The 26403-nt window shown below is 56.6% G+C and overlaps 1 protein-coding gene across 1 annotated transcript in view; it reads right to left on the bottom strand.

Annotated features, from left to right (window-relative positions):
- The window catches only part of PHF2 (PHD finger protein 2), a 137334-nt gene extending 111384 nt beyond the window's left edge, over nt 1–25950 (bottom strand). Inside the window, exon 1 of the mRNA XM_058301453.1 lies at nt 25791–25950. Coding sequence (XP_058157436.1) covers nt 25791–25888 — 98 coding nt within the window. The 5' untranslated portion in view covers nt 25889–25950. The remainder of the gene's footprint in view (nt 1–25790) is intronic.
- Nucleotides 25951–26403: the final 453 nt, after the last annotated feature.

Below are 26403 nucleotides of genomic sequence, written 5' to 3' on the forward strand. Positions count from 1 at the left end.
GTTACGAGGGGGTGTTTTATGTTCTGTGTACACAGCGAAATTTTGTTTAAAGAGGAACAGCAGCAGAGAGGCAGAAAAGAGGGGAGTGCGTTAAAAATCCCCAAATCATATTTAATCAATAACAATTTCAACTGTTTGGCTTAAGTATTATCTCTTAGGTTTATAAAATACCAGGTTGATAAGTTAATATTGTATGTGTTGAATCTTTAGAATAATGGAAACTGTAAACTCATGTTTATGTAATTAAATTAAAAGTGTAAAAAAAAAAAATCCCCAAATCATGGCTAAGTGTATACGTCCCCAGACTATTCCAGAAAGGGCGGTTGGAAAAAAATCCTCCCATGGGAGGAGCAGGTGAAAAGCACGTCAGCAGCAAGATGAGAGGAGACTGCCACGTGGCGCCGACAGGCCGAGTGAGCTGCCCCGGGGATACCACCAGATCCCCAAATGCTCCCCTCCCCGCCATCCCCTAAGGTGCGATCCCCTAAGGGGCCGCCGGAGAGGCCAGGTCCCCTCCCGGGCACCAGTGCACACCCGGCAGGGGAGGGGTCTGCGTCGTGGTCTCCCGTGCTGGGCACCCCCTCCCCTCGCACAGCTCCCCTCACGCCCCTCCCCCTGCTTCCCTCCCAGGCTGGCTGGGGAATTCCAGCACCAGCGTCTCCCTCCCCCCGCCCCCGAGCGCTGCCACCAGGCCACCAGATGGCTGGGGGGGTCCACTCTGCCACCACCACGGCCAGAGGGCTCGCTGGGCCGCCAGGAGCAGAGAAAAGGAAACAAAAGTCCTCAAGCACCTGCCACTCTGGCAGCATCTCTCTCCAGACCCCCTATGTAGAGACTCTTTCCTCTTTTTTTAAGATGTGGAAGAAATACTACAGGTCAAAGGTACAATTTCCCTAATTCCGGGCAGAGTGTGCAGGAAAATCTCAGCATCATACGGCCCTGGGAGGGCAAGCGCCACTGGGTACCAAGAAGCCAGGGATGCAAGATCTACACATGGGAGGGGGCCAGCCCTCCAGCACCCAGGGACCCAGGCTCTCACTTCTGCCCGGAAAAGGGGGTGAGAGCGCCCCAACCCTTCCCCCCACCGAAGGCTCCAGGGGCCAGCTCTCTCACCAGGATAGCACATGATCCCGCAGAGGACATCAGACCCTTGGAAACAAGTGCAGGTGTTTGGGGATGGGCAAACCCTTGGCATCCCCTGGTCTAAGGCTGCCGGGAGAACGCCCCCATCCGGGCCAGCCAGGCTGCGTGAGCATGCTGTGTTCTTCCTCCTTCCACTCGCTCAGCGGGTACCCGCCAAGCCTTCAGCCAGTCCCGCGCGGGGGCGTCTGGGCCAGGTGAGGCATGCAGCGGCCCCCATCGAGAGCGGAGAATCTTGACGGTGCATTTCCTTGCATCCCTTTTCAGCACAGTCAGTGCCAGACCCTGTTCTGGCCGTGGGCCAGGTCACATCTGCAGCGTCTTCCCTCCTGCTCGCAGACAAGGGGGATCCTGAGAGAAAGGAGAAAGCCCCCCACGGTGTGCCCTCCCACCCCAGCACTTGTGCAAACACCGTTTTCCAGGGCTGAAGCTGGCTTCCCTCACAGCCACAGGCTCCGCCTTCTTCGCAAGGACACAGCTCTCCCAGCCAGAAAAGAGGAGGGGGGGCCAATTTACAAGGAACGGCCAGGAAAGGAGAGAGCCAGCATGGCCAGGTCACCCAAGAGGACGGACGGTGGGTAAATAAGCAACTGGGAAACCATTCTATCCCACTGGCTGCCGAGGGCATAACAATTCAAACAAAAATTAACTATCAGACTGAAAGAGTACAGCATTACCCAGTGCCTGTGAGACGGGAGGAAAACTAACACATTAATACCATGCTTATAAATTAATCTGCTGGGTGAAATACAGAAGCTGGATTAACACTGGACTGTTGACTTTTTTTTTTTTTAATGAAATCCATTTTAAGAAACCCAGGTCTAGCTTTCTTAGGGAAAGCTGGATGCAAAAGATTGAAGCTGGACCCCTATGTCAAACCGTACACAAAAATTAATTCAAAATGGATGAAAGACCTAAATCCAAGAGTTAAAACCATGAAACTTTTAGAAGAAAACATAGAAGTGACTCTTGACCTTGTATTAGATAATAGATTCTTAGACTTTACACCAAAAGCATGGGCAGCCACAAGAGATGAAAAAAGATAAACTGGACTTCAAATGTAAAGCTTTAGCACCTCAAAGGACAGCATCAAGAAAGTAGAAAGACAAACCACAGAATGGGAGAAAACCGTTGCAAACCATATATCTGATAAGGGTTAGATACCCAGAATATATAAGGAACTCGTACAACTCAACAACAAAAAAACAGACAACCCAATTTAAAAGTGAGCAAAGGACTTAAATAGACATTTCTCCAAAAATACATATACAAATAGCCAATAAGCACATGAAAGGATGCTCAACATCATTAGCCATCAGGGAAATGCAAATCAAAACCAAAAGGAGCTATCACTTCACACCCACAAGGATGGTTATTATTTAAAAAACAGAAAATAGCAAGTGTTAGAGAGGATGCAGAGAAATAATCTGGAATCATCGTGCACTGCTGTTGGGCAAGTAAAATGGTGCAGCCGCTGTGGAAAACTGCTTGGCAGTTCCTCGGAAAAGTAAACAGCATTACCGTAAGACTCACCAATTCCACTTTTAGATATATACCCCCAAAGAACTGAAAGCTGGGACTCAAACGTATACTTGCACACCAATGTTCACAGCAGTATTATTCCCAATTACCAAAAGGTGGAAACAATCCAAGTGTCCATCAACAGATTAATGGATAAGCAAAATGTGGAATGCAATGCAATGGAAAATAGATGAAATACAGCTGAACCGAAAAAAAGGATGAAGTGGTGATATAAGCAACAACATGGACAAACCCTGAAGACGAACCCTGAAATAAGCCAGACACTTACATGCAATATCTAGAAAAAGCAAATTCACAGAAACAGAAAGTAGATTAGAGGTTACTAGGTCGGGGTGGGGGGAGGGGAAATGGGGAGTTATTGCTTAATGGTTGGAAAGTTTCTATTTTGAGTGAAGAAAAAATTTTAGTAATGGATAGTGGTGATGGTAGCACAACTTTGTGAATGGAATTAAAACCAGTGAATGGTTAAAATGGAGAATTTTTTGTTATAGATGTTACCACAATTTAAAAAGAAAATATTTCCTATACTCTAAATCCTAAATTTCTCAAGGCTTCTGTTGCACTTTGAGAAGTTCTTTACCACTATCCTAAAGTAGATCCAACTGAAAGTGGGTCTTCCTATTTTGGCTTTAGGTCACCCTCTCCTTTACCTCCAGGTGGAGTCTACAACAAATTTTTTACTCTGTAAATAACCATTTAGTATCAGTATCTGAGTACCTGAAAGTAAATTTTAGTATCCATAAGTATCCAATTCTAGGTAGTTATTTAGTATCCATAAGTATCACGTATGTGCAAGTAATCACTTCCTGTTGGCAAGTAGTGAGGAGATGTTAAGTAACGGATTATCTCTGAGTAACTATTAGTATCTGTAAGTACCCCGGCTCTGGGAGAAATGACTTAAGCCTGAGCGGGAGGAAGCGGACTTGAGCAGCATCTCCCGCCTGGAAAACCTCACGCTGTCACTGTGCAGCTCAGCTGGAGGGAGAGCAGTGTCCGCTGGGTCACAAAGCCCGAGCTCCCGTCCTCACCGAGAGAGCGGCTCTGGCGCTGTCACCGGGAACCCGGCTGCAGGTCCACACTGAGAAACAGCAAGCGCGGCAGGGAGGGCTTGGCTCAAGCAGCACGGGGGCGTCTGCCCCCTCTGGGGGCGCGGAGGGAGGTCAGCGGGCGGCACAGGCTGCTCGGCAGCGCGGTGGGCACACCCCCTGCGTGCGGCAGCATCACACTGGAGTCCAGGGATGGCCCTATGAGCCTAGAGCCCCACCTGCCTGCCCAATGGGCCCCCGGGGAAGCGCCTGCCCCAGGCTGGCTGACGACAGCAAGACGCCCCCAGCCTGGAGCGCAGGCCCCGCCTCTGCCACCCGAGGTTGTGCGGTTTGGGGGAAGGGTGATCCAAACCCTACATCTATAAAATCCACCCTGTGCGGAATCTATTACAGAAAGCAGAAGGCCAGGACAATGGGATCTCTAAACTCTGGCCCTCTTACTTTCTTGCTGTTTTCATTTCTGACTACAAAAGTAACATTATGCTCTTGAAAAACAAGTTGGAAAGCTTAGAGAGGTATAAAAGCAACAGGAAAAATATTTCTATATTAACCTATGGACATTCTGGCACATTTCCTCCCAGTATGCTTTCTGTTTCAACTAATTCAACTCTTACACTATATACACACCATTAAAGCTTGCCCTCTTTTCATTGCACATTATAAATATTTTCCTGTATCATTAAATCCCTGTGATAAACATCATTGTTGGTGACTACATAATTTTCTATTGTGTGAATACATAATTTATTTAATCATCTCTGTAACTCTATTATCTAAGAGTCTAGGAATTTTTATATACTAAATGAATATTCAAAAGGTCTCTTGATAGCTACTTTCTAAAACCTGTTACCACGGATTTTTAACAGACATTCCAGATAAGGAGTATGGTCCCTTTAAAAATCCTAAGCAGGTTTAGGAGAGGCTACACCAGTGGTTTCTAAGGAAACCAAGCATATGCAGATGTGAAGCATCAGTCCTGGGTAGAGGAAGCTCTGGGAATTGCAGCCTCCTGGATGAAGACCTCAGAGATGCTGTCAGGTGGCTGTGAAGACATATCCGATCAAATGTCGCCCATGGTCACATTAACAGAGATAAGGACTATGAACCAGGGAGGTGACGCGTTCCCGTTCTCAGCCCATAGGCTGCTCTGAGCACCCCAAAGTGGCTTTGGGGCCAGCAGGCCCCTGACTGGGGAGTAGGGAGTGGCTCTGGGGATGGGCTCTGAGGAGGTTGTAGCCAGAAGACAAAGCACCTGGGCGGCTGCTCTGTGGAGAGGTAGTGCTCGTTCTGTGGCCCTCCCTCGGCAACGCGCTCGGGAATCGGTCCCCGCCATGCCGCTGTGTCTGGAGGAAGGAGTGGCAGGTGAGCTCCAAGGTCCCGTGCGGCTGGAATGTTCTAGTATTTGTTCTTTGCTTTTGATTTTTTTTTTTTTTTAATCATAAAAGACAAGGAAAGCAAAGCTCAGGACACAGAAGCCTGGATGGGCGAAGTAGCCACAGCCTGGCGCGCGGGTCCACACCGCCGCAGCCGATTGGCCGGGCATGTCAGGAAACGGCTTCAAGAACCCCCTTACCAGGCCACGGGGAGGAACCGCAGGCTGCCAAGTGTTGCCAACAGCCCGTCCCTTGACAAATGAAGCAGCACGTGCCAATGCCTTCCCCGGGTGAGTGACGGGGAGGCAGGCGGGCTGCCGCGGCCCGCCCCGGAGCCGACACCCAGACGCGCCGCGGCTCGCAGCCTGGCGGCCTCGCCACCTGCTCCCACGGCTGGCGGCGGGGGGACAGGAGTCCCTGCAGAGGCCCCTGTTCTCCCAGGGAACACCCCATGACTTTAAGCAGTAACACCCCAAACTCCCGGGATTAGAGCATGTGAGACGGGGCAGCGCAGGGAGCTGGGGACCAGCCAGCTCCAGCCAGGAGGGGGGAAGCTGCAGCCCCAGGGGCCGTGCAGGACCCGTCGAGAGCCCCCTCTCCTCCCACCCGCCGTGGGCCAGGAGACGACTGACTCGGAGGGAGGGCTGCACAGCACGAGCTTCCTCCCGTGACCCAGAAGGTCAAGAGCGGGAGCTGGACTTAAAACGAAGAGACCTGGGTGTACGCTTTGCCTGGAGAAAGAGAGGCAGTGCTCAAGACACAAAGGAGGGTTACAAAGCGTCAAACGCGGAAGGCCAGAGGGGCGGAGGAAGGCAGGACACCTGGGATGGAGAGCGCCCCGGGGAGTCTTCTAAAACGCCCTTGGGGCAGGGACGTGGCAAGGGGCCACAGCGAGAGGCCCCCGTGCTCGGCTCCCGGGTCGTCACGCTGCCCGGCATCCAGGTGGCGAGGCAGCGGGCCCCGGGCACGGCCGGCGGCTGGGGGCATGGGGGTCACACTGCGAGGCTCGGCCGCCTGCCTGCGGGGCTTCTCCGCTCTGAGCCCCTGGCACCACCAGGCCAGCCCCGGGCTGGGAATCCCCAGTGCGGCCTGCTGGCGTGGCCCACAGACATCAGGGAGGGCGGGGGGCTTTTCCCGCACGCCAACGTGTGTTGCTCAGGACTCGGGCAACCAGTTCCTTCTGCAGGGAGGGGTCGGGCTGGCTCAAGCCTCCAGGGGGTACTCCTCAGGAGACAAGCCTGCCGCCCCACCAAACTGAGTTTTGTTCAAATGATTTCCTTCAGGGGGAAAAAGATGCAAAGAGCACTAGGCTAAGAGAGGACACGGGGTCTCTGGTCCCTGTTCTGACCCTCATGAGTGGCATGGCCTCAGTTCCCCCATTTGTGAAAAGAGGGGCTGGGTCCGAATGCTCCTGAGACTCCTCCCAGCTCACATCCTATTCAGAGGCCATGTCCAGAGGGCGGCAGTCACTTAGGGCAGTGCCATGTTAAAACCTACACCTGACGGAAGCAGTTGTGGCTTCCGCCTACCACATAGGAGGTCCAGGGTTCAAACCCCAGGGCCTCCTGACCCGTGTGGAGCTGGCCCATGCGCAGTGCTGATGCGCGCAAGGAGTGCCCTGCCACGCGGGGGTGTCCCCCACGTAGGGGAGTGAGCAAGGAGGTACCCCACAAGGAGAGCCGCACTGCGCAAAAAAAAAAAGTACAGCCCGCTCAGGAGTAGTGCTGCACACACAGAGAGCTGACACAGCAAGATGACGCAACAAAAAGAAACAGATTCCAGTGCTGCTGACAAGAATACAAGTGGACACAGAAGAACACACAGCGAATGAACAGAGAGCAGACAACTGGGGGGAGGGGAGAGAAATAAATAAAAAAATAAATCTTTAAAGAAAAAACTCTACCCCTGAGGGAAGCGGCTGTGGCTCCCATTTACCATACGGAGGACCCGGGTTCAATCCCCAGGACCTCCTGGTGAAAAAGAAAAAAGTCCCAGGCCTGGGCGTTGTGGAGAGGCAGAGGCCCCTACACCGGAAATAGAGGTGGGATGAATCCCAAACTGGTTTGCTAAGTGTCGGCTTTTAAAAGAGATGGGATGCAAAAGATGGACTCTGCTAATGCTTTCCTTCCCAAAGGGCAGTTTAAAATCTGAAAAATTGTTTGAGGGGTAGAAGAAAGCGTGACCAGAAAAAAGCACAGTGGCCGTGAACGGTTTTCCTTGTGATCACTGCCACTTCCAGGACAGCAGGACCTCGAGAGCTGCACGGGGGACGGCGGGACCACAGGCTGTGGGTACCACCCCCGGAAGGGCCCCTTCCAGCCCCCATCGCGGCCCCTGCCCAGGGAGGGCCTGCTCACTGGGCATCCAGCCGTCCCGCTGCCAGAACCAGGGAGCACCGGAGCTGCTTGGGACGCCCACCCTTGGGCCGCCCACTGCCTGGGAGACCGGCCCCCAAGCCTGTGCAGAGTCTGGGGGAAAGGGGCACTTGGGTGATAAGTGGCTCCTCGGAGAGAAACAAACCCAACAGGGATGCCCAGTAGGTGGCCGGGGGCTCCTCAGCCCACCCGGATCATCAGGGACAAAGCGAAGTGGGCACAGCTGCCCTGAGGACCGGAGGCGGCTGGGTGAGTGACCACTGATGGGGTCTGCGGCGTGAGACCTGGCCCAGAGAAAGGACACTGCAGGAGAGCGGGGGATGATACCTGCACCCAAGCAGCCCACGGTGACGTCAGGGGTCAGCAAGAGGGGAACCTGGGCAAGGAGCACGCGGAGACGCTGCCTGTGTGTTTATTTATTTGTTGCAATTTTATATATAACTAAAATGATTCTAAGGTTAAAAGTTTATGGGGGGGGGCAAATAAGGCTTGACCTAGTAGGACTAAAAAAAGGGAGGTCAGGGAAATACAAATCAAAGCCACAGTGAGACACACCCACTGGGATGGCTATTATTTAAAAAGAAGGAAAGAAAGAAAATGCAAGTGTTGACGTAGATGTGGAGAAATCAGAACCCTTACACATTGCTGGAGGATTGTGAAACGGTGCAGCCACTGCGGAAATCAGTTTGGCGGTTCCTCAGAAAAACTGAACACAGAATTACCGTGTGGCCAGCCAACACGTTCCTAAGTCTATCCCCCACAGAACTGAAAGCAGGGACTCAAAGAGGTCCTTGTACAGCAATGTTCACAGCAAGCTTACTTCCAGCAGCTGAAAGGTGGAAGCAGCCCAAGTGTCCACCAATGGAAGAATGGATAAAACGTGGTACGGCATATCCACACAATGAGCTAGTATTTGGCTATAAAAAAGGAATGAAGTACTGATGCATGCGAAAACATGGAAGAACCTTGAAGATAACACAAAAAGACAAATATTATATAATCTCATTTATATGAAAGATCTAGAATAAGCAAATTCATTGAGACAGAAAATAGAACTCTAGGTTACCAGGGCTTGGGGGAGAGAGGGAAGAGGGGAGTGGGTAGTTAATTTGGTTATTATTTTAGGTACTGGGGGCCAGGAATTGTATGTGGGAAGCTGACGCTCAACCACTGAGCCACACTGGCTTCCCTGAGCTGGTTTTTTTGTTTGTTGTTTGTTTCTGTTTTTACAGGAGGCACCGGAAACTGAACCCAGGACCTCCCATGTGGGAGGTGGGTGCTCAACCACTTGAGCCACATCCACTCCCGAGTTAATTCTTATTAGGGGCAGAGTTTCTGTTTGATGTAACGAATAAGTTTGGGTAATGGACGTTGGTGATGGGAGCACAATACTGTGAATGAAATTAAAATCCTGAATTGTACAATTGACAGTCGTTAACATGGGCAATTCTGCTTTGTATATAGGTTATTACAATGAAAAGTTTTTAGAAAAAAATTTTTTAAGAGGGGAGAAGGATATTTAGCAAACAGGTAAGTTTCAACTTCTGCTGAAACTGTGAGCTACGAGAGCTGTATGGGGCAGGAGGTGAGGAGCTGCAGCCTGGGGGGTTGCTGGGGTTTTTTAACACCTGCTGGGAAAGACTGGGCAGAGAACAGTGGCCCAGGTGATGCCCTCTGTGAAAGATGCCACCTCACTTGACTTCTCAGATTTGACCTGAGCGTCCTGTCTTCATTAGAAAGCATTGGAGCCGTTTGTAAAATCCTACAATCATGGAGGAGCAAAGGAATTCAGAGTACACAAGCTCAACAATTAGCTAAATGCAAACTATAGTGAGGGAGCATTGTTCATTTGGCAGACTGACAAAGAGCAAAAAGTTCTTTAAAAAATTGTCACCCAAAGTAGAGAGAACTCAGTACATCTTAATCGGGGGATATGCAATCTGAAATGCTGTGCCCTTTGACCCAGGAACTTTGCTTCTGGGAATTTATCCAACAGATACGCTTGTATGCATGCACAAAAATGTCCACACCAGGACATCCGGAGTGCAAGGCGCTAATAGCTGAGATCAGAAACAAGCTAAAAGCCAAGCGAGAGGAGACGGGTAACGTGCAACCCGCGGTGTCCAAATGCAGGAGCCTTTGCAGGCAGAAAAGCAGCTGCCAAGGAGCTCGAGGCTTCACCTGCCGAGCAGCGTCTGGGGTATACGACCGCTGGTATGCGGAAAACGAAAATACATGTTGCATAAACATGAAACATCTCCGGGAGTTTTCCTAGGGACCTGGAATCCGCTGGGCCCGGGCAGGACGACAGGGAGACCAGGAGATGAAACGTGCTTTCGCTCCCTCCATGTCCTTCTAGTCTTTTTTTACCTTAACATGCTAGTGTACCATTTGCAAAATAATCCAGTTAAATTTTCGTGAATAGACACGGTTATTCCTTATCAAAATAAATACGAAAAGAAAGACATATGGTGGAGCTCAATTTTCCGCCTGATAACGTGTGTGTCATATATAACACAGCTTCGGAAATCGCCTCGACTGGATGTGACTTTGGCCCCCAGGGGACATTAGACAGGGTCTGGTGACATTTTCGGCTGTCACAACTCGGGGGGTGCTCCTGGCATCTATAAGGTCGAGGCCAGAGACGCAGCTAAACATCCTACAACGCACAAGAGGGCCCCAGGCTAAGAGCGGTCTGGCCACGTGTCCAAAGGGTGGGGGGGGGGGGAGCCCTCCTCTGGTGCAAAGGCCCACCCTCGACAGTGTCCGGTTTGGGCCAGTTTCAATTATTCGAAGGTTTCCTCTTAGACCAAACCCAAATCTGTCTGCTTATAAACTCTCCTTCTCCCAAGCTGTAAGTCAGCACTTTGCTCCCGACCTTCAGAGACTGGGACTGGCGACTGGGGGGCGGAGGTCAGCGAGGGGCAGGCATGGCCGGGGGACGCACAGCGCACAGCCGTTCGCGCTCCCGGGTGCCCCAGGCCTGTCCACGTCCTCCATTAGAGAGCGACGGCATCGGGGGAGGACAAGGAAAAAGGCAAAACCACAATGCACTTCCGAACCAGAGAAAGGAAATGGAATTGGGTCATTGACAAAATGCATGTCATGCCTGCAGCAGGGGTCTGCGGGGCTTCGAAGCAAGTGGCTTCCGTCCCACTGCAGCCAAGGTCACCCCTCCAGGCCATCCTCCAAGGGCGTGCTCCCTAAACACAACCCCATCCCAGGGGCCCGGCAGCACTGCCTTCAGGAAGTCGCGTATAGAGCCTGCAGGGGTGAGGCTGGGGGTGGGGTAGACGTGAAGACGAGGGGGCGGGCCGCAGAGCGCGGCTCCTGAGTTCTGCTGTCCGAAGGCTGGAGCCTCTCCACTAAAGGGCTCCTTCAAGCCGCTCTTTGTGACACCCAAAGAGAGTCGTTCTCATCGCGAGGTGCTCACCTTTGGGCATGGTTTTGCACCATTGTCAGAAAATCATTTCCAAAAATCCGAGGCACCCATGCTGTGATGGGTTGAACTGTGTACCCCGATTTAGACTGTTCCTAATTTTAATCTGCACTCCTGTGGGTGTGGGTGAACAGGCTCTCTTGAAGACGTTATTTCTAGCTAGAGTGTGGCTCGACGGGTCGAGGGTAAGGAGTCCCCAGGGCTGCTGGCGGCCAGCACCAGGATGCCACCGTCCTCAAGGAGAAAGCAAGCCCTGCTGGCACGCACACTGTGGACTTCGTCCAGCCTCAAATCCACAATGAATTACTATTGTTTAAGCCAACCCATTGTGGGGTGTTTGTCCTAGCAGCACAGGCAAACTGAGACACATACATCCCCAGCGCTAACCTCTCGGTCCTGCTGACTTTAATACACACAGCAGTGCCCCTCTCCTTACCCGCAGCTCTCCTGATCCTCTCAGCAGCGCCGGCCAGCAGAAAGTGAGAGACAGGTACGACCCCCGTTTTACAAAGAGAGGAAGGTTCTCCTCCAGGGCCCCACGGCTGACGTGGGGCAGTGCAGGGCTGAGGCCACGGACTCCTGCCTGCAGGCCCAGGGGTCCTCCTGGGACCACCCAGTCGGTCAGACACTGAGAAGAGGGAAAGCACCTGGCCCTGGCATGTGAGGGTGACAGCCAGCTCACCCCTTTCTAAGGCCAGTAACCCCACCCCAGCAGGCGGGGAGCTATGGTCAGGGAGGGAGGGGCGGCCTGTGCGCTGCGGCCCCCACAGACTCTCAAACCCACGAACGCCCGTGGGCCCAGCCCTCACACTGGTACGTCCACCCAGGTAAAATCTCACAGTTTAAATGTTAGCTCCTTAAGGATTTAATATCTAGAATATATAAAGAACTCCTACAACTCAACAACAAAAAGAGAACCAATCCAATTTTTAAAAGGGCAAAGGACTTGAACCAACATTTCTCCAAAGAAAATAAAGGAATGGCCAACAAGCATGTGAAAAGATGCTCGATATCATTAGCCATCAGGGAAATGCAAATCAAAACCACAATGAGATACGACGACGCACCCACAAGGATGCTTTATTAAAAACACACAGAAAAACATATGTTGGCAAGGATGTGGAGAAATGGGAAGCCTCATGCATTGCTGGTGGGACCTCATCACCCCTCACCCCAGGCTCCATCACCCCTCACCTCAGAGCTCCACCCCCCTCACCCCAGGCTCCATCACCCCTCACCTCAGAGCTCCACCACCCTCACCTCAGAGCTCCATCACCCCTCACCTCAGAGCTCCACCACCCTCACCCCAGGCTCCATCACCCCTCACCTCAGAGCTCCACCCCCCTCACCCCAGGCTCCATCACCCCTCACCTCAGAGCTCCACCACCCTCACCTCAGAGCTCCACCACCCTCACCTCAGAGCTCCACCCCCCTCACCCCAGGCTCTATCACCCCTCACCTCAGAGCTCCACCACCCTCACCTCAGAGCTCCATCACCCCTCACCTCAGAGCTCCACCACCCTCACCCCAGGCTCCATCACCCCTCACCCCAGGCTCCATCACCCTCACCTCAGAGCTCCACCACCCCTCACCTCAGAGCTCCACCACCCTCACCTCAGAGATCCATCACCCCTCACCTCAGAGCTCCACCACCCTCACCCCAGGCTCCATCACCCCTCACCTCAGAGCTCCACCCCCCTCACCCCAGGCTCCATCACCCCTCACCTCAGAGCTCCACCCCCCTCACCCCAGGCTCCACCACCCTCACCTCAGAGCTCCACCACCCTCACCTCAGAGCTCCACCACCCCTCACCTCAGAGCTCCACCCCCCCTCACCTCAGAGCTCCACCCCCCTCACCTCAGAGCTCCATCACCCCTCACCTCAGAGCTCCACCACCCTCACCCCAGGCTCCATCACCCCTCACCTCAGAGCTCCACCACCCTCACCTCAGAGCTCCATCACCCCTCACCTCAGAGCTCCACCACCCTCACCCCAGGCTCCATCACCCCTCACCTCAGAGCTCCACCACCCTCACCTCAGAGCTCCATCACCCCTCACCTCAGAGCTCCACCCTCCTCACCCCAGGCTCCATCACCCCTCACCTCAGAGCTCCACCACCCTCACCTCAGAGCTCCATCACCCCTCACCTCAGAGCTCCACCCCCCTCACCCCAGGCTCCATCACCCCTCACCTCAGAGCTCCACTACCCTCACCCCAGAGCTCCATCACCCCTCACCTCAGAGCTCCACCACCCTCACCCCAGGCTCCATCACCCCTCACCTCAGAGCTCCACCACCCTCACCTCAGAGATCCATCACCCCTCACCTCAGAGCTCCACCACCCTCACCTCAGAGATCCATCACCCCTCACCTCAGAGCTCCACCACCCTCACCTCAGAGATCCATCACCCCTCACCTCAGAGCTCCACCACCCTCACCCCAGGCTCCACCACCCCTCACCTCAGAGCTCCACCACCCCTCACCTCAGAGCTCCACCACCCTCACCTCAGAGCTCCATCACCCCTCACCTCAGAGCTCCACCCCCCTCACCCCAGGCTCCACCACCCCTCACCTCAGAGCTCCACCCCCCTCACCCCAGGCTCCATCACCCCTCACCTCAGAGCTCCACCACCCTCACCTCAGAGCTCCATCACCCCTCACCTCAGAGCTCCACCACCCTCACCCCAGGCTCCATCACCCCTCACCTCAGAGCTCCACCACCCTCACCTCAGAGATCCATCACCCCTCACCTCAGAGCTCCACCACCCTCACCTCAGAGATCCATCACCCCTCACCTCAGAGATCCATCACCCCTCACCTCAGAGCTCCACCACCCTCACCTCAGAGCTCCATCACCCCTCACCTCAGAGCTCCACCACCCTCACCCCAGGCTCCATCACCCCTCACCTCAGAGCTCCACCACCCTCACCTCAGAGATCCATCACCCCTCACCTCAGAGCTCCACCACCCTCACCTCAGAGCTCCACCCCCCTCACCCCAGGCTCCATCACCCCTCACCTCAGAGCTCCACCACCCCTCACCCCAGGCTCCACCACCCCTCACCCCAGGCTCCACCACCCTCACCTCAGAGCTCCACCACCCTCACCCCAGGCTCCATCACCCCTCACCCTGGGCTCTGTCACCCCTCACCCTGGGTTCCGTCACCCCTCACCCAGGGCTCTATGTCCCCTTGGCACTTGACACTGCCCACAGGCCCCCTTTAGGTGTAAGCCCCTGGCATGGACACAAGTCACAGCCTCTCGTGCTCGCTGGCACGTGCCAGTGCCTAGAACAGAGCCTGGCTCTCCCAGGGCCTTGGGAAACGCCCCCTGCTGCGCCCACAGACCCCTTCCCTGACAGAGGCGGAAACGGGCCACGCCCCGGCAAGCCTACAGCTCAGCAGGCTTGTCACCCCCACACCGTGCCCTCAGCACGCCAAGGCCTCGCCGAGTCTGACGCTCAGTGACCCCCGAGACTGCCTGGGCCCCGTGGGACTAGCCCCACCTCGCGGGGGCCGTCACGAGGCGTTCCAAGCGCACCACGGCTGCTCCGCTTCCCCACACGCCCCCCACACACACACACACACAGTGACAGGCCAAGCGGCCTGGGCGCCCGCGGACCGGCTGGGGGCCTGCCCCTCAGGTGCAGACTCGGGCCCAGCGCCCAGAGGACAGCCGCAGCGAGGGCACCGGGACGGCCAGACCGCGCCTGGCCCAGCACTGGGCAAGACCCAGGGGAGGGAAACTCACAGGGTGTCCCCCGGCACCCTAGGGTTTAAAACAACCAGGTTCAACCAGCACCTTGTTTTGAAGCGTGCTGCAGCTCCCAAAGGGCCGGGCAGAGGCTGGCCGTGCACACTGCACTTCCAGGGGAGGAAATTTCACCAGCGCCAGTGGCGACTAATTCTCACGCTGAACAATGCCAGCAACAGGAGGCGCCCGTGAAAATCCGACTCCTGCTTCCGACACAAGCCTGCCCGTACGTGTCACTCCACGCCTCCTCCCAGAGTCGAGAACCTTCTCCCAGAGCCCCCCCGAGCCCCTCCCGCAGGCCCCGGCTATCTGGACGGGAGGCTCCATCAGGCTGCAGTTTCCAGCTCCTTCTGATGCCCGGGATCACACTGCACCAGCACTGCAGGTCTCGCGTGGGGAAGTGGGGCCTGCACCCCCGCATCAACCTGTGTTCCTCCTGCAGCTCAGGGCAGGTGAAGATGGTGAGACAGGCCGAGTTGGGCAGGCTGACCCGGAGCCCTGCACCGCTCCCAGAAGCGCTCCAGCTGCTCCTCCCGTGTGCGCCCGGTCCCCGGCAGACCCAGAACCTGCCTGGGCGGCTTTCTAAGGGCACAGACTAACAAGGGGCCAAGTCACGGCATCCCAAGAAGGCCTCCAGGTAGTTGCCGCTTGCTCTTTGGCTTGCCTGGACTGGCCTGCAACAGCCGGGCAGCCCTTCCGGGCCGGGGTCCACGGGGCCCCACGTGGGGGTCCACAGGTCCCAGCGAAGGCGCTCATCCCCGAGATCCCCACACGCCCACCCGTCGTTTGCTCAGCGGAGAATGGACGAGGGGCGGACCTTTGACGCTCTCTCCCGGCGCCCCTGCCGGCCCCAGGCACCTGCGTGTGCTCGCCAGTGGTTCCTGACCCGGGCTGGGAGAGCCACCCCCGGCTCTGCGTCCAGAGCTTCCTGAGGCGCAGCCCCCCGCGGCGGGGTGGGGAGGCGGGCGCCGGGGCGTGCAGGTGCGCAGATGGGCGAGTCTCCTTCCCGCTGCCCGGGGCCGCCCTGGGCCTCCGGTCTCCCCCGCCAGCACCCCCCAGCCTCTGAGCCGCTGACTCCTGCACTGCCTCTGCGGGTCCCCCCTCGGTGGGCAGCCCGGGTTGGATTCCTTGCTTCCCACTTCCGCCTTCCTGCACCCTTGGAGGACTGTGGGAGTGGTGGGGAAGGACAGGGCCCGTCACCCGGCCCCAGGCTGCTGCCCTGAGTGACAGCATCCTCCCTCCGAGGCCCCCCACTGCCCACCCTGATCCCGGGGCACGAAGGAGAGCCCCCCCACGGCCAGACCCCACTCCCCTTTGAGCGCCGCAGCTGCCCCTTAGATTAAAACCATCTCTGGATGTTGTTCTCCCCAAACCACATTGCTTGAGCTCCAGGGTTCCCCACCCCAAAACATAGACAGTGTCCTCTCGGGATCCCGGGGAGCCCCTGCCAGCTCCGGAGCTCCCTGTCCTGGGGGGGCTGCCCCGCTCAGCTCAGGCAGGGCTGAGTCACCCGGCCCCGGCTCGTGTCCCCCGGACGCCTGCTTGACCACGGGTGTCCAGTGCTCAGAGGAGGAGCACTGGAACAGACAGACCTGGCTGTGTATCCTAGCCTCATGGCCTCACCGTGCTGACCTCAGGCAAGCTGATCTCTCCGAGCCTCGGTTTCCCCCTCCATCCAGTGGGACTGTGTCCCACCACCTTCCCAGGGACCCCAGGCTACCAGGCGAGTGCGCTCGCCATCCCACCCCACACTCCACCAGGGCTTCCTCGGGGGTCACGGGTGTGGCCATAAGGTGCTTGCCCCGGGGGTCTGCCATTAGAGGTGGAGACCCACCCGGGACCTGCCACCTGCAGCACAAGAATGGGCTCCACGCCCAGGGGCTGACCCAGAGGCAAGGCTCGAGAAACACAACGGCCACAAAAAGGAGAATAAACATGGTGTGCAAGTGCGCCCTGGGCACGCGGCATCTGCACTCGCGTAGTTGTGGACGTCAGTGTGTCTGCTGGGTGACCTGGCAGTGGACCTGCTTGTGTGTGGCTATGCCGATTCAGTGTCAACACAAATAAAAAAGTCACCGACAATGAACAACCCAAAAAGGAAATTAAGAAAGCAATTACATTTATAATAACACCCGGAGAATAAAATACCTAGGAGTAAATTGACCCAAGGAGGTGAAAGTTGTGTATACCGAAAATGACAAAGCACGGCTGAAAGAAATAAAAGAAGATCTAAATAAACGGAAAGACGTCCCGTCACCATGGACTGGAAGATGTAACATTGTTAAGTGTCAATACCACTCAAAGCTATTTACAGACTCGATGCAATCCCTATCAATTTGAAGGACCTTTATTTGCACATTAATGGAAAAACCAATCATCGAATTCATATGGAATTGCAAGGGGTCCTAAAATAGCCAGAACAATGTTGAAAAAGAAGAACAAAGCTGGAAGACTCATTCATGCCAATTTCAAAACTTACTACAAAGCTACAAAAATCACAGTGGCATGATACTGGCATAAAAAGAGATCTAGAGACCAATGGAGTAGAACTGATAGTTCAGAAAGCAACCCTTACATCTATGGCCAATGGTGTCCAACAAGGGTGCTAGGACTATTGAATAGGAAAAGAACAGTCTCTTCAAAAAACAGCGCAGGGGGAGCGGCTGTGGTTCAATTTCCCGCTTACCATATGGAGGGCCTTGGGTTCAAACCCCGGGACCTCCGGGTAAAAATAAATAAATAAAGGCATCCCAGTCCTGCATGGTGTGGAGAGACGCAGGCCCCCGCACGGTGAAGCGATACACCAAAAAGACAATGATTCAACCAGGTAGAAGAAGGAAAAAAAAACACAGTGCAGGGACAGCTGATAGCCACATGCCAAAGAAGGAAGTTGGACGTCTACATCACGCCACATACAAAAATTAGCTCATAATGGATCAAAGACCTAAATATAAGAGCCAAAACCCTAAAACTTTTAAAAGAAAACATAAAGATGACACCTGGTGACCTTCTATTAGGTGATAGATTCTTAGACTTTACACCAAAAGCATGGGCAACAAAAGATAAAAAAAGATAAATTCAACTTCAAATTTCAAACTGCAGCGCATCAAAGGACACTATCAAGAAAGTGAAAAGAAACCCACCGAAAGGGAGAAAACAGTTGCAAACCATGTGTCTGCTAAGGGTTAGCTACTCAGAATATATAAAGAACTCCTACAACTCAACAAAAAAAGACAACCCAATTTAAAAATGAACAACGGACTTGAGTAACTATATCTCCAAAATATACATATACACAAATGGCCAATAAGCATACAAAAGGGTGTTCAACATCATTAGCCACTGGGGAAATGCAAATCAAAACCAAAATGAGATATCACTTCACACTCATTAGAATGTCCATTATTTAAAAATCAGAAAATAACAAGTGTTGACAAGGACGTGGAGAAATCGGAGCCCTCACACATTGCTGTTGGGAACTAAAATGGTGCAACCATTCTGGACAACAGTTTGGTGGCTCCTCAAAAAGTGAAACAGGATTACCGTATGATCTGACAATTCCACTCCTAGATATATATAAACACAAGAGAATTGAAAGCAGGGACTCAAATGGACACTTGTACACCAATGTTCACAGCAGCATTATTCACAATTGCCAAAAGGTGGAAGCAGCCCAAGGGTCCCTCAGCAGGTGAACAGATGAACAAAATGAGATACATCCATCCATACAATGGAATTTTTTTTTTAAGATTTATTTTATTTCTCTCCCTCCCATTCCCCGCCCCGCCCCCGTTGTCTGCTCACGTGTTCACTTGCTGTGTGTTCTGTGTCCGCTTGCATTCTCGGTAGCACCAGGAATCCGTGTCTCTTTTTGTTGCGTCATCTTGCTGCGTCAGCTCTCCATGTGTGTGGTGCCACTCCTGGGTGGGTTGCACTTTCTGCGCGGGGTGGCTCTCCTTGCAGGGTGCACTCCTTGCACGTGGGGCACCCCCATGCGGGGGGCATCCCTGCGTGGCACGGCACTCCTTGCGTGCATCAGCACTGCGCATAGGCCAGCTCATCACATGGATCAGGAGGCCCTGGATTTGAACCCTGGACCTCCCATGTGGTAGGCGGACACTCTAACAGTTGAGCCACATCTGCTTCCCCATACAATGGAATATTATTCAGCCATAAAGAGGAATGGGTATTGATACATGCTGCAGCATGGCCCAACCCCCAGTACACTATGTATGCTAGGTGAAAGGAGCCTGGCACAAAAGGGCACATAGTGTGTGATTCCATTTAGATGGAACATCCAGAAGAGGCAAATCCATAGACAGAAAGCAGACTGACGGTTTCTAGGGGCTGGGGGTGTCAGGGGAGCGACTGCTTCACAGACACAGGATGAAACCTCAGGAATGAGATGGTGGTGATGGCAACACAACACTGTCAATGTATTCAATGCCACTGCATTGTACACTTCAAAATGGTTAATTTTTATGTTACGTGAATCGCGCTTCGATTTTTTTAATAAAAAATAACAACAAAAGGCTGGTTTCTCCACTTGCTCGGCCAAACACCACAAAGACCTTGAGTTCTTGTGCTTTGAGGTCAAAGCCAGTCACTGGCCAGAATTCTAAATGTTTATCCACAGATGAGCCAGCACTTTGGGCGGTCCAGGGAAAACGTCAACAGACCCTGCATTCTAACCCCATTCAGTGGGGTTCCCCACCCACCACCCGGCACAGAGAGCCACGGCTGGGAGAAGTGGGGGGGATGACGATAGAGAGGCCGAGAACGAGAGAGGCCGAGATGGAGCAGAGCCGAGGGAGGCAGGGCTGCATCCGGGGGGGAGACCGCTTCAAACAGCTGAGAAGACAGCCCCAAACGCAGGAGAGAGCCCCGACGTCCGCCTCACTGCCGTCGGCTACCCAACCACACTGCGTTTTCACAACCGCGGGCACAGGCGGCCTTCTCAGGGCTTGGACCTGTTCAGGCCCTCGAGCCAGAGAATTTAAACCAAACACCGCCTCCTGGACCCCAAGGCGAGCGCATCCCCGTCCTGCACACAGGGGACCTCCCGTCGTGACGCAGCTCTGAGATGCCACATCTCCGCCCTCCTGCCTGCGCCCGTGAGTCGGCGCTGAGGGTCGACCTGCCCAGCCTGCCAACCTCGGGCAGCGTGGGCCCCAAACAGGAGGGTGAGTGTGAAGCACAAACGTGACCCACCGTGGCACTAGCAATCACCGCCGAGGGATGGACTGCTCTCCGTCCACCCTGAGTTCCAGGGGGTGAGGCAGCACGTGCCATCGCGTCACGTTTTCTGGCCGACGCTCACCGCCAAGGGCAATTCTCCTCGTTCTTTTGGAATAAGAACCTAGCACACGTGAGCACGGCTGCGAGGGGACCGCCAGGGAGAAGAGGCTGCCCGGTGCTAAGTGTCCACCTCACACACCCCTTAGCCCAGATTTCAGGCAAGAGGGCGAGCTGGCGACATCTGGAGGCACGCTCGGTGCCCGAACGGCCCCAAACGAAACGTGCTTTGGCCCAGGGGTTTCACACCGAGCACGCTTCTAGCCAAATATTTTCAGTAATAACATCGAACATTCTGGCGAGGAAGATGAGACTCACACCAAATCGCTCACTTGCACATCTCGAGAGAGACTGAGAGGTGAAGAATTTTCTTTGTCGTTTTTTATTATTGTTATCATTATTGAAATAATGAAAATGTTCTAAAAATGAATGAAGCAATGAATGCACAACTATGCGATTATACCAAGTACCATTGACTGTACACTTTAGATGGGTTATATGCTTTATTGTGGATCAAAATTAATTTGTTTAAAAAACAACAAACCACACCTCATGTGTTGGGGATCAGGGGGCTCCAGCAGAAGAGGGAGCACCTCTCTCCACCTCCTCCTGGACATCTTAAAGGCACACTTTCTCTCTCAAATGGTGAGAGTCCCTCGTTTAAAAATGAACGCTATTCCTCCACGCGTCACAGCTCTGTTCCCACGTCGATGGCCCCAGATGTGTCCAGGGATCTGAGGTTCCGGGACCTAAGGGTCAGCTCCGACCACCCAAGTTTCAACTTGGAGAGTTCTGCCTCTGGCCACCCCTCCTTCCTTTGCTAGCTCCAGCTCCTTCCCAGCACGGTATCACCAGGACCAGCGAGGGGGGCCGACTCCTGCCCCCTGGAGCCCCAAGGAGCTTGGGGGGGGCACAACAAAAGTGCAGAGACACCGTGCCCAGCAGACACACAGCAATTGGAGGGCTCCATGACAGGCAAGGCGGGGTCAGCGCCGCCTCCTCTGCGCCTCTCACCAGCACGGTGCAGCTGCCTCCAGGCAGGCCTCCCTGAATGCACTCCCATTCCTAACCCTCCCCACAGCGGCCAGAGGGACCCTGGCAAAACCTCGGTCAAATCACATCCTTCCTCTGCCCAGAGCCTTCCGTGGCTCCCACCACCCCTCAGAGAGAAGCCCAGGTCCCGGGCAGCACACCTCAGGGCCCTGGGAGAGGCACGGCTCGGCTCTGCCACCCCTGGGGCCCCCTCAGCCTCACACGGGAGAGGCTCTCGACGAACACCTGCTGAGAAATAAACGCAGCTTATGTCGCTGAAATTACTCGCACAGCCCCTTCTGCCTTCAGCTCCTTCAGCGTCGGTGTTACTGATTATGCCTCCAACAACCCAGAAGGCCCAACGGAACTCGAACTCACGCCCGAACAGGAACCAGGGAGCTCTGGCTGAGGGATGGCTGACGCTTTCGCAGAGTCCCTCCTGTTTCCCAGGGACAGAAATTCTTCCCGCTAAGTTGGGGTGGGGGTGAGACGCCCCTCCGGCCGACTGGAGGGCTCGGGGTCGCGCCTCCACTGTCCAGGTGGACCGAGGAGGCCCAAGAAGTGACCGCATGCTTGGCCCGGCGGCTCTGTGAGAGTGCCCCCCCAGGGGGAAGGGCCCCCAAACCCTGCTGGGTGCCACACTTCCCCACCCGAGCAGATGAGGCGCCCTGCAGTGTGGCACCTTGCAGGGTCGCCTCCCTCCAGCCTCCTCCTGCGGGGGCCCTGCGCCAGCCCCTTCCACACCAAATCCCCACTCCTAGGCGAAGGTCGAGCGGCCAGATGCGCACCCGGCCCCAGGCTAGAGATGGGGTTCAGGCAGGAGTGTCACACCGCCAGCGTGAGGCGCAGCCCGGCCCCAGGCTAGAGATGGGGTTTGGGGAGGAGTGTGGCACGGCAGCAGGTGGCCAGCTCGCCTCACCTGGGCCCCTCACCCCGGAAGCGCCCACTTCAGGGAATGCAGAATGGGTGGTCCCCGGGGCTCCTGCCTCCCCCAGACCACTAGAGGGGCTCCCACGACGAACACGGGGGGCTGGGGCTCGGACTTCCTGCTAAGGCCAACGCACCCTCAAAGCAAGCTCAGCCCCAAGGAAGGGGCATTTCTAACCACGCTCCCGGCTGGCAATGCCGCCAAGCGCCGTCTCTAGCTGCGACTCAGGCACCAGGGCAGTGGGTGACCTCCAAGCCCCTCTTTTCCCATCCGCCCTAAAATAGGGTGTGCTGAAGAAACGTAGGTGGTTCTGCTTTAACAGTTGTGTGTTGTGGTTTTTCCGTTTTTGTTTTTTCTACAGCTTATGTCTACGGCAACTTACACTAATATTCTATTTTGGGGAACGGTAGGAAGTTTCCTTTTAGAAAAAAAAAAAAAAATCCTTCATGAGTATTAGGGGATAGGATGACGAAATGCAATATGGGATCCCGGAACGGAACAAGGACGTGGGGGGAGGGGGGGGGCGCAGGTTCAATAAATCAGAAGAAAGCCTGGAGTTTAACTGATAGTATTCTACCGGCATTAATGTCTTAGCTTTGAAAGCTGCACCATGGTTATGTAAGATGTTAACATTTGGCAAAGCGGGGTGAAGGCCACCCTTAACAAGCTACAAGGGAAACTGTACTATTTTTGTAACTCTTCTGTAAGTCTAAAATTATCCCCAAATAAAAAGCTAATACCCGTATAGGTGGACACAGAACATTACGCATTTGTTGAAACCCATGGAACTGTACACACACCTGGACACACGGAAAGCAAACCCCAGTGTCTGCTGTGGACTTTAGGTACTAGATGTGTCAATACTGATTCATCGACCGTAACAAATGCACCGCACTACCGCCGCACAGTAACAACAGCGAGAACTGCGTGGATGGGTGTTGGGGAGGGGGGAATTACAGGAATTCTCAGCTTTCTGCTCAATTTTTCTATAAACCTATACCTGCTCTAAATTTAAAGGTTTTTTTTTCAATGAGTTGAAATGTTAAAATATACAAAGTAAGTAACAATACAGGTGCTACGCTGATGGGACAAAAATCACAGGGGTCATCCCACCACCGTCTGAGGATGGAGAGACACACAGCTCGGGCAGCGCACGGTTCTACAGATGAGAAAAGGCAATGCCCGATCTGTCAAAGGATCTGCCCAGCCTCGCCCACGGGGTCCACACCCCCGACTCCCCTTCCCCCTATTGGGGCACCTGCCCTGAGCCACCCAAAGGGCTGGGGACAACCTCCCGACCTCAGGGCTCACTCTTGATTAGATGCCGGAGAAAACGCCCCCCACAGCAGAGGGGGGAACACAAGCCCCTTCAGACACCGGGGCCCCGAAAGGGGGAAGAGAACCTGCAGTGGATCCAACGCCTGCTTGGCATCAAATCAAAGCCCTCGACTAAATTCAGAAGCAGATAAGGGGGAGCGCATGCGGCTCAAGCAGTGGAACGCCCGCTTCCCACATGGGAGGTCCCGGGTTCAGTTCCTGGTACCTCCTAAAAACAGAAAAACAACAAGCAAAGGAACGGGAAAACCAACCCAGGGGAGTCAACGTGGCTCAGTCGCTGAGCACCGGCTTCCCACAAAGGAGGTCCCAGGTTCATTCCCCGGCCCCGGTACCTCAAAAAAAAAAACAAAACACATTTTTTAAAGTAGATAAGGACTCCCCCCAAATCATGACCTCTAAGGTGTCACGACTGTCAGTCTCCCGCCCCCAGCTCCTCTTGTTCCAGGACAGCAGGTCAAATCTAGGCCCTGCCCGCCCCTGCTCTCAGCCCTGGCCTTCCCCCCGCCTCCGTGTCTGGCCTTGGGTGATGTGACTCAGAACTGGCCTTCCCTTCCCAACGCAGGAGAGAGGGGGCGACGAGACAAAAGGGTCCCCCCACCTCCCCCTCCCCAGCCTGGGCACCACGCCGGAGCCCTGGACAGAAGCTCTGCAACGGTGCCTGCTGGCCAGGCCCAGCCCCTGGGCCCCCCTCCAGGGCCATGAGGGGCTGCCAGGCGGCATCTCGGGGCCCGAGCAGCCCTGGAAGAGCAGATAAAGGGCCTGACCCACGTGGGGGGCTCAGGAGCGGCTTCACAGTGTACGCCAGGTGGAGTGCACGGGGACGCCCTGTTCTGGGGGTTCACACCTCAGCTTTGGTTCTTTGGGGGGACCCCCACAGTTACGGTGTATTCCCAGGACGGCAGCCGGGGAGGATGGGATTCTCAGGTCAAGCGGTGCAAGGGTGGCCCCGCCCCCTTCACAGGTGTGTCCCACCAGGTGGGGCTCAGACCGGCACTGACCAAGGGGCGCCGGCCCCCATCCTGGACTCTTCCTGCCCCCACGTGGGAACGAGCAGGACTGAACTTGAGGCCACAGCACTGGCCCATCCCGAAAACCTCACTGATACCAGCAGGAAGTCCTCCTGTCTGCAGGCTCTGGGACCACCCACCACCACAGAAGCTCCTCTCCGCTCCCCCCCCCCCACCTTGCTCCAGGTCGTTGGAGGCACGGAGGTCACCCAGCCCTGGCCAGCATGTCCCCCCACCCCCGCCCGGGTGTCCTCCCAGCCCAAACATCCCACGGGTAAAGTCAGATGCAAGAGAACCTGTCGGAGCAGTTCGGGCACCCAGTGTCACCTCCTCTTCCTCGTCCGTTGACTTCTGGGTGGGAATGGACCAAGGCCTTTGCAAATTAGGCACAGGGCCCGGTCATGGCCACGGGCGAGGCCAAGAGGGCTGGAAACTTTTGAGTCTCTCCCAGCTTTCCCTGGCTTCCCCTGCCCCCCAACTCCCCTACGGAGAAAAAGGTCGTGTCAAAACCTCAGAGTCCCTCTGTGCAACAGACAGGAGAGGAATGAGGAAAACCGAAGGCCAGCGGAGGAGGCAGCGAAGCCACAACACCGCGCCCCCCCCCCCCACCCCCCGCACCGCACGCGCGACACACACTATTCTGTCGACACACACTATTCTGTCACCGACACCCCGGCCAGGGAGCCCGCAGGGCCACCGGAGAGGGCGGGGGAGGAGTACGACAGGCCGAGACCCGGTCCCGGGAGCTCCCGGGCGCCGCGGAGGGTGGGCGCGCCGGCATTCCCGCCACCTCGCCCTCGCTCGAGCCCCCACCTCCGCCCCAGCCCGGCCAGCGTCGGAGCCCGCCACTTGCGCCTCTCCAGGGACCCGCGCCGGGCTGCGCGCCCGCTGCTCCCGGGCCTGGCCGGCCCGGAGCCCGCGCGGGGAAAGTTCCTGCAACTTCGCAGGGGGAGGAGACGGGCGTGGGGGGCGGCCGGGCCTGGGCCTCCCGGGCCGCCCAGCGCCCGGCCCCAGCCTGGGCGCCCCGGACGCCGCGTCCTGCGCTGTCAGGCGGCGCCTGGGCCCGGGCCCGGCCCCGGCCCGCGGCGCCCCCCAACTTTCCCCCGGGGCGGCTTCCCGGGGAAGCGGTCCCCGCCGCGCGGCCCGAGCCGGCCTCCTGGCGCGCAGCGGCCGCCCCGCGCTCGAAACCCACCTTCTTGCCCCGCCGGGCCTCGGCTTTTGTGCGCGGCCGGCGACAGTCGCCCACCGCGCGGGGTTAGAGCCCCGGGCCCGGCGCCCCCGCCCCGCGGCACAAAGCCCCGGACCGCGGCCACCCCCGACCCCGGGCGACCCCCGAGAAGGGCCCCCCGGCCGAGCCGCCGGCCCGCCGGGCCCCCGAGCAGGGCCTGCGGGAGGCGCGGGCCGCCCGGGCGCGCAGAGCGCTCGGTCCGCGCGGGTCGCCGCGGAGTCGGGGCCCGGGCCGGGGCGGGCGGCGGACAATGCGGCGGGCCGCGGGGGCCCGGGGCGGCGGGGCGCGCGCTCACCTGCCGTGGAACCAGTCCTTGCAGGCGTCGCACTCGATCATGAAGCGGGTAACGTCGTAGGGGAGCCGGCAGATGCAGTACACAGGCACCGTCGCCATGTTAGCTGCGCCGCCGCGCCGCCTCCCCGCGCCGCCGCCTCCCGCGCTCCGGCCGCCGCGCTGCGCTCGGGCCCGCGGGCCGCGGGGCTCCGGGCCCGGTCGGGCCGCGGCGGGCGGGCGGGGGCGAGGGCCGGGGCGCCGCCTCCGCCGCCGCCGCCGCTGCCGCGGGTCAGGCGGGTGCCGCCGCCGCCGCGCCTCGGGAGGGGGAGGGCGCCGGCCCCGCGCAAACAAACAGGCCCCCGCCTGCGCGCACGCCGGCCGCCCGGGCCGCGGCCACACAATGCCGCCCGCGCGATTGGCCGCGCGCGGAGGCCGCCCTGGCCCGGCCGGCGCCGTGCGAGTCGCCGCGGCAGGCGCCGCCCGGCCGGCCCGGGCTCTCGGGGCGCGCGGGGCGGCGGGCGGAACCCGGGCGGCGCGCGGGGACACAAAAGGGAAATGGACGCGCGGGGGCGGCGGGGCCAAGGCGGCGGCGGCGGGGAGCCGCGGCCCCACCGAAGGGACCCCCGGCCGCCGCG

This window comes from Dasypus novemcinctus, chromosome 8 (genome assembly GCF_030445035.2).
Source record: "Dasypus novemcinctus isolate mDasNov1 chromosome 8, mDasNov1.1.hap2, whole genome shotgun sequence".
NCBI lineage: Eukaryota > Metazoa > Chordata > Mammalia > Cingulata > Dasypodidae > Dasypus > Dasypus novemcinctus.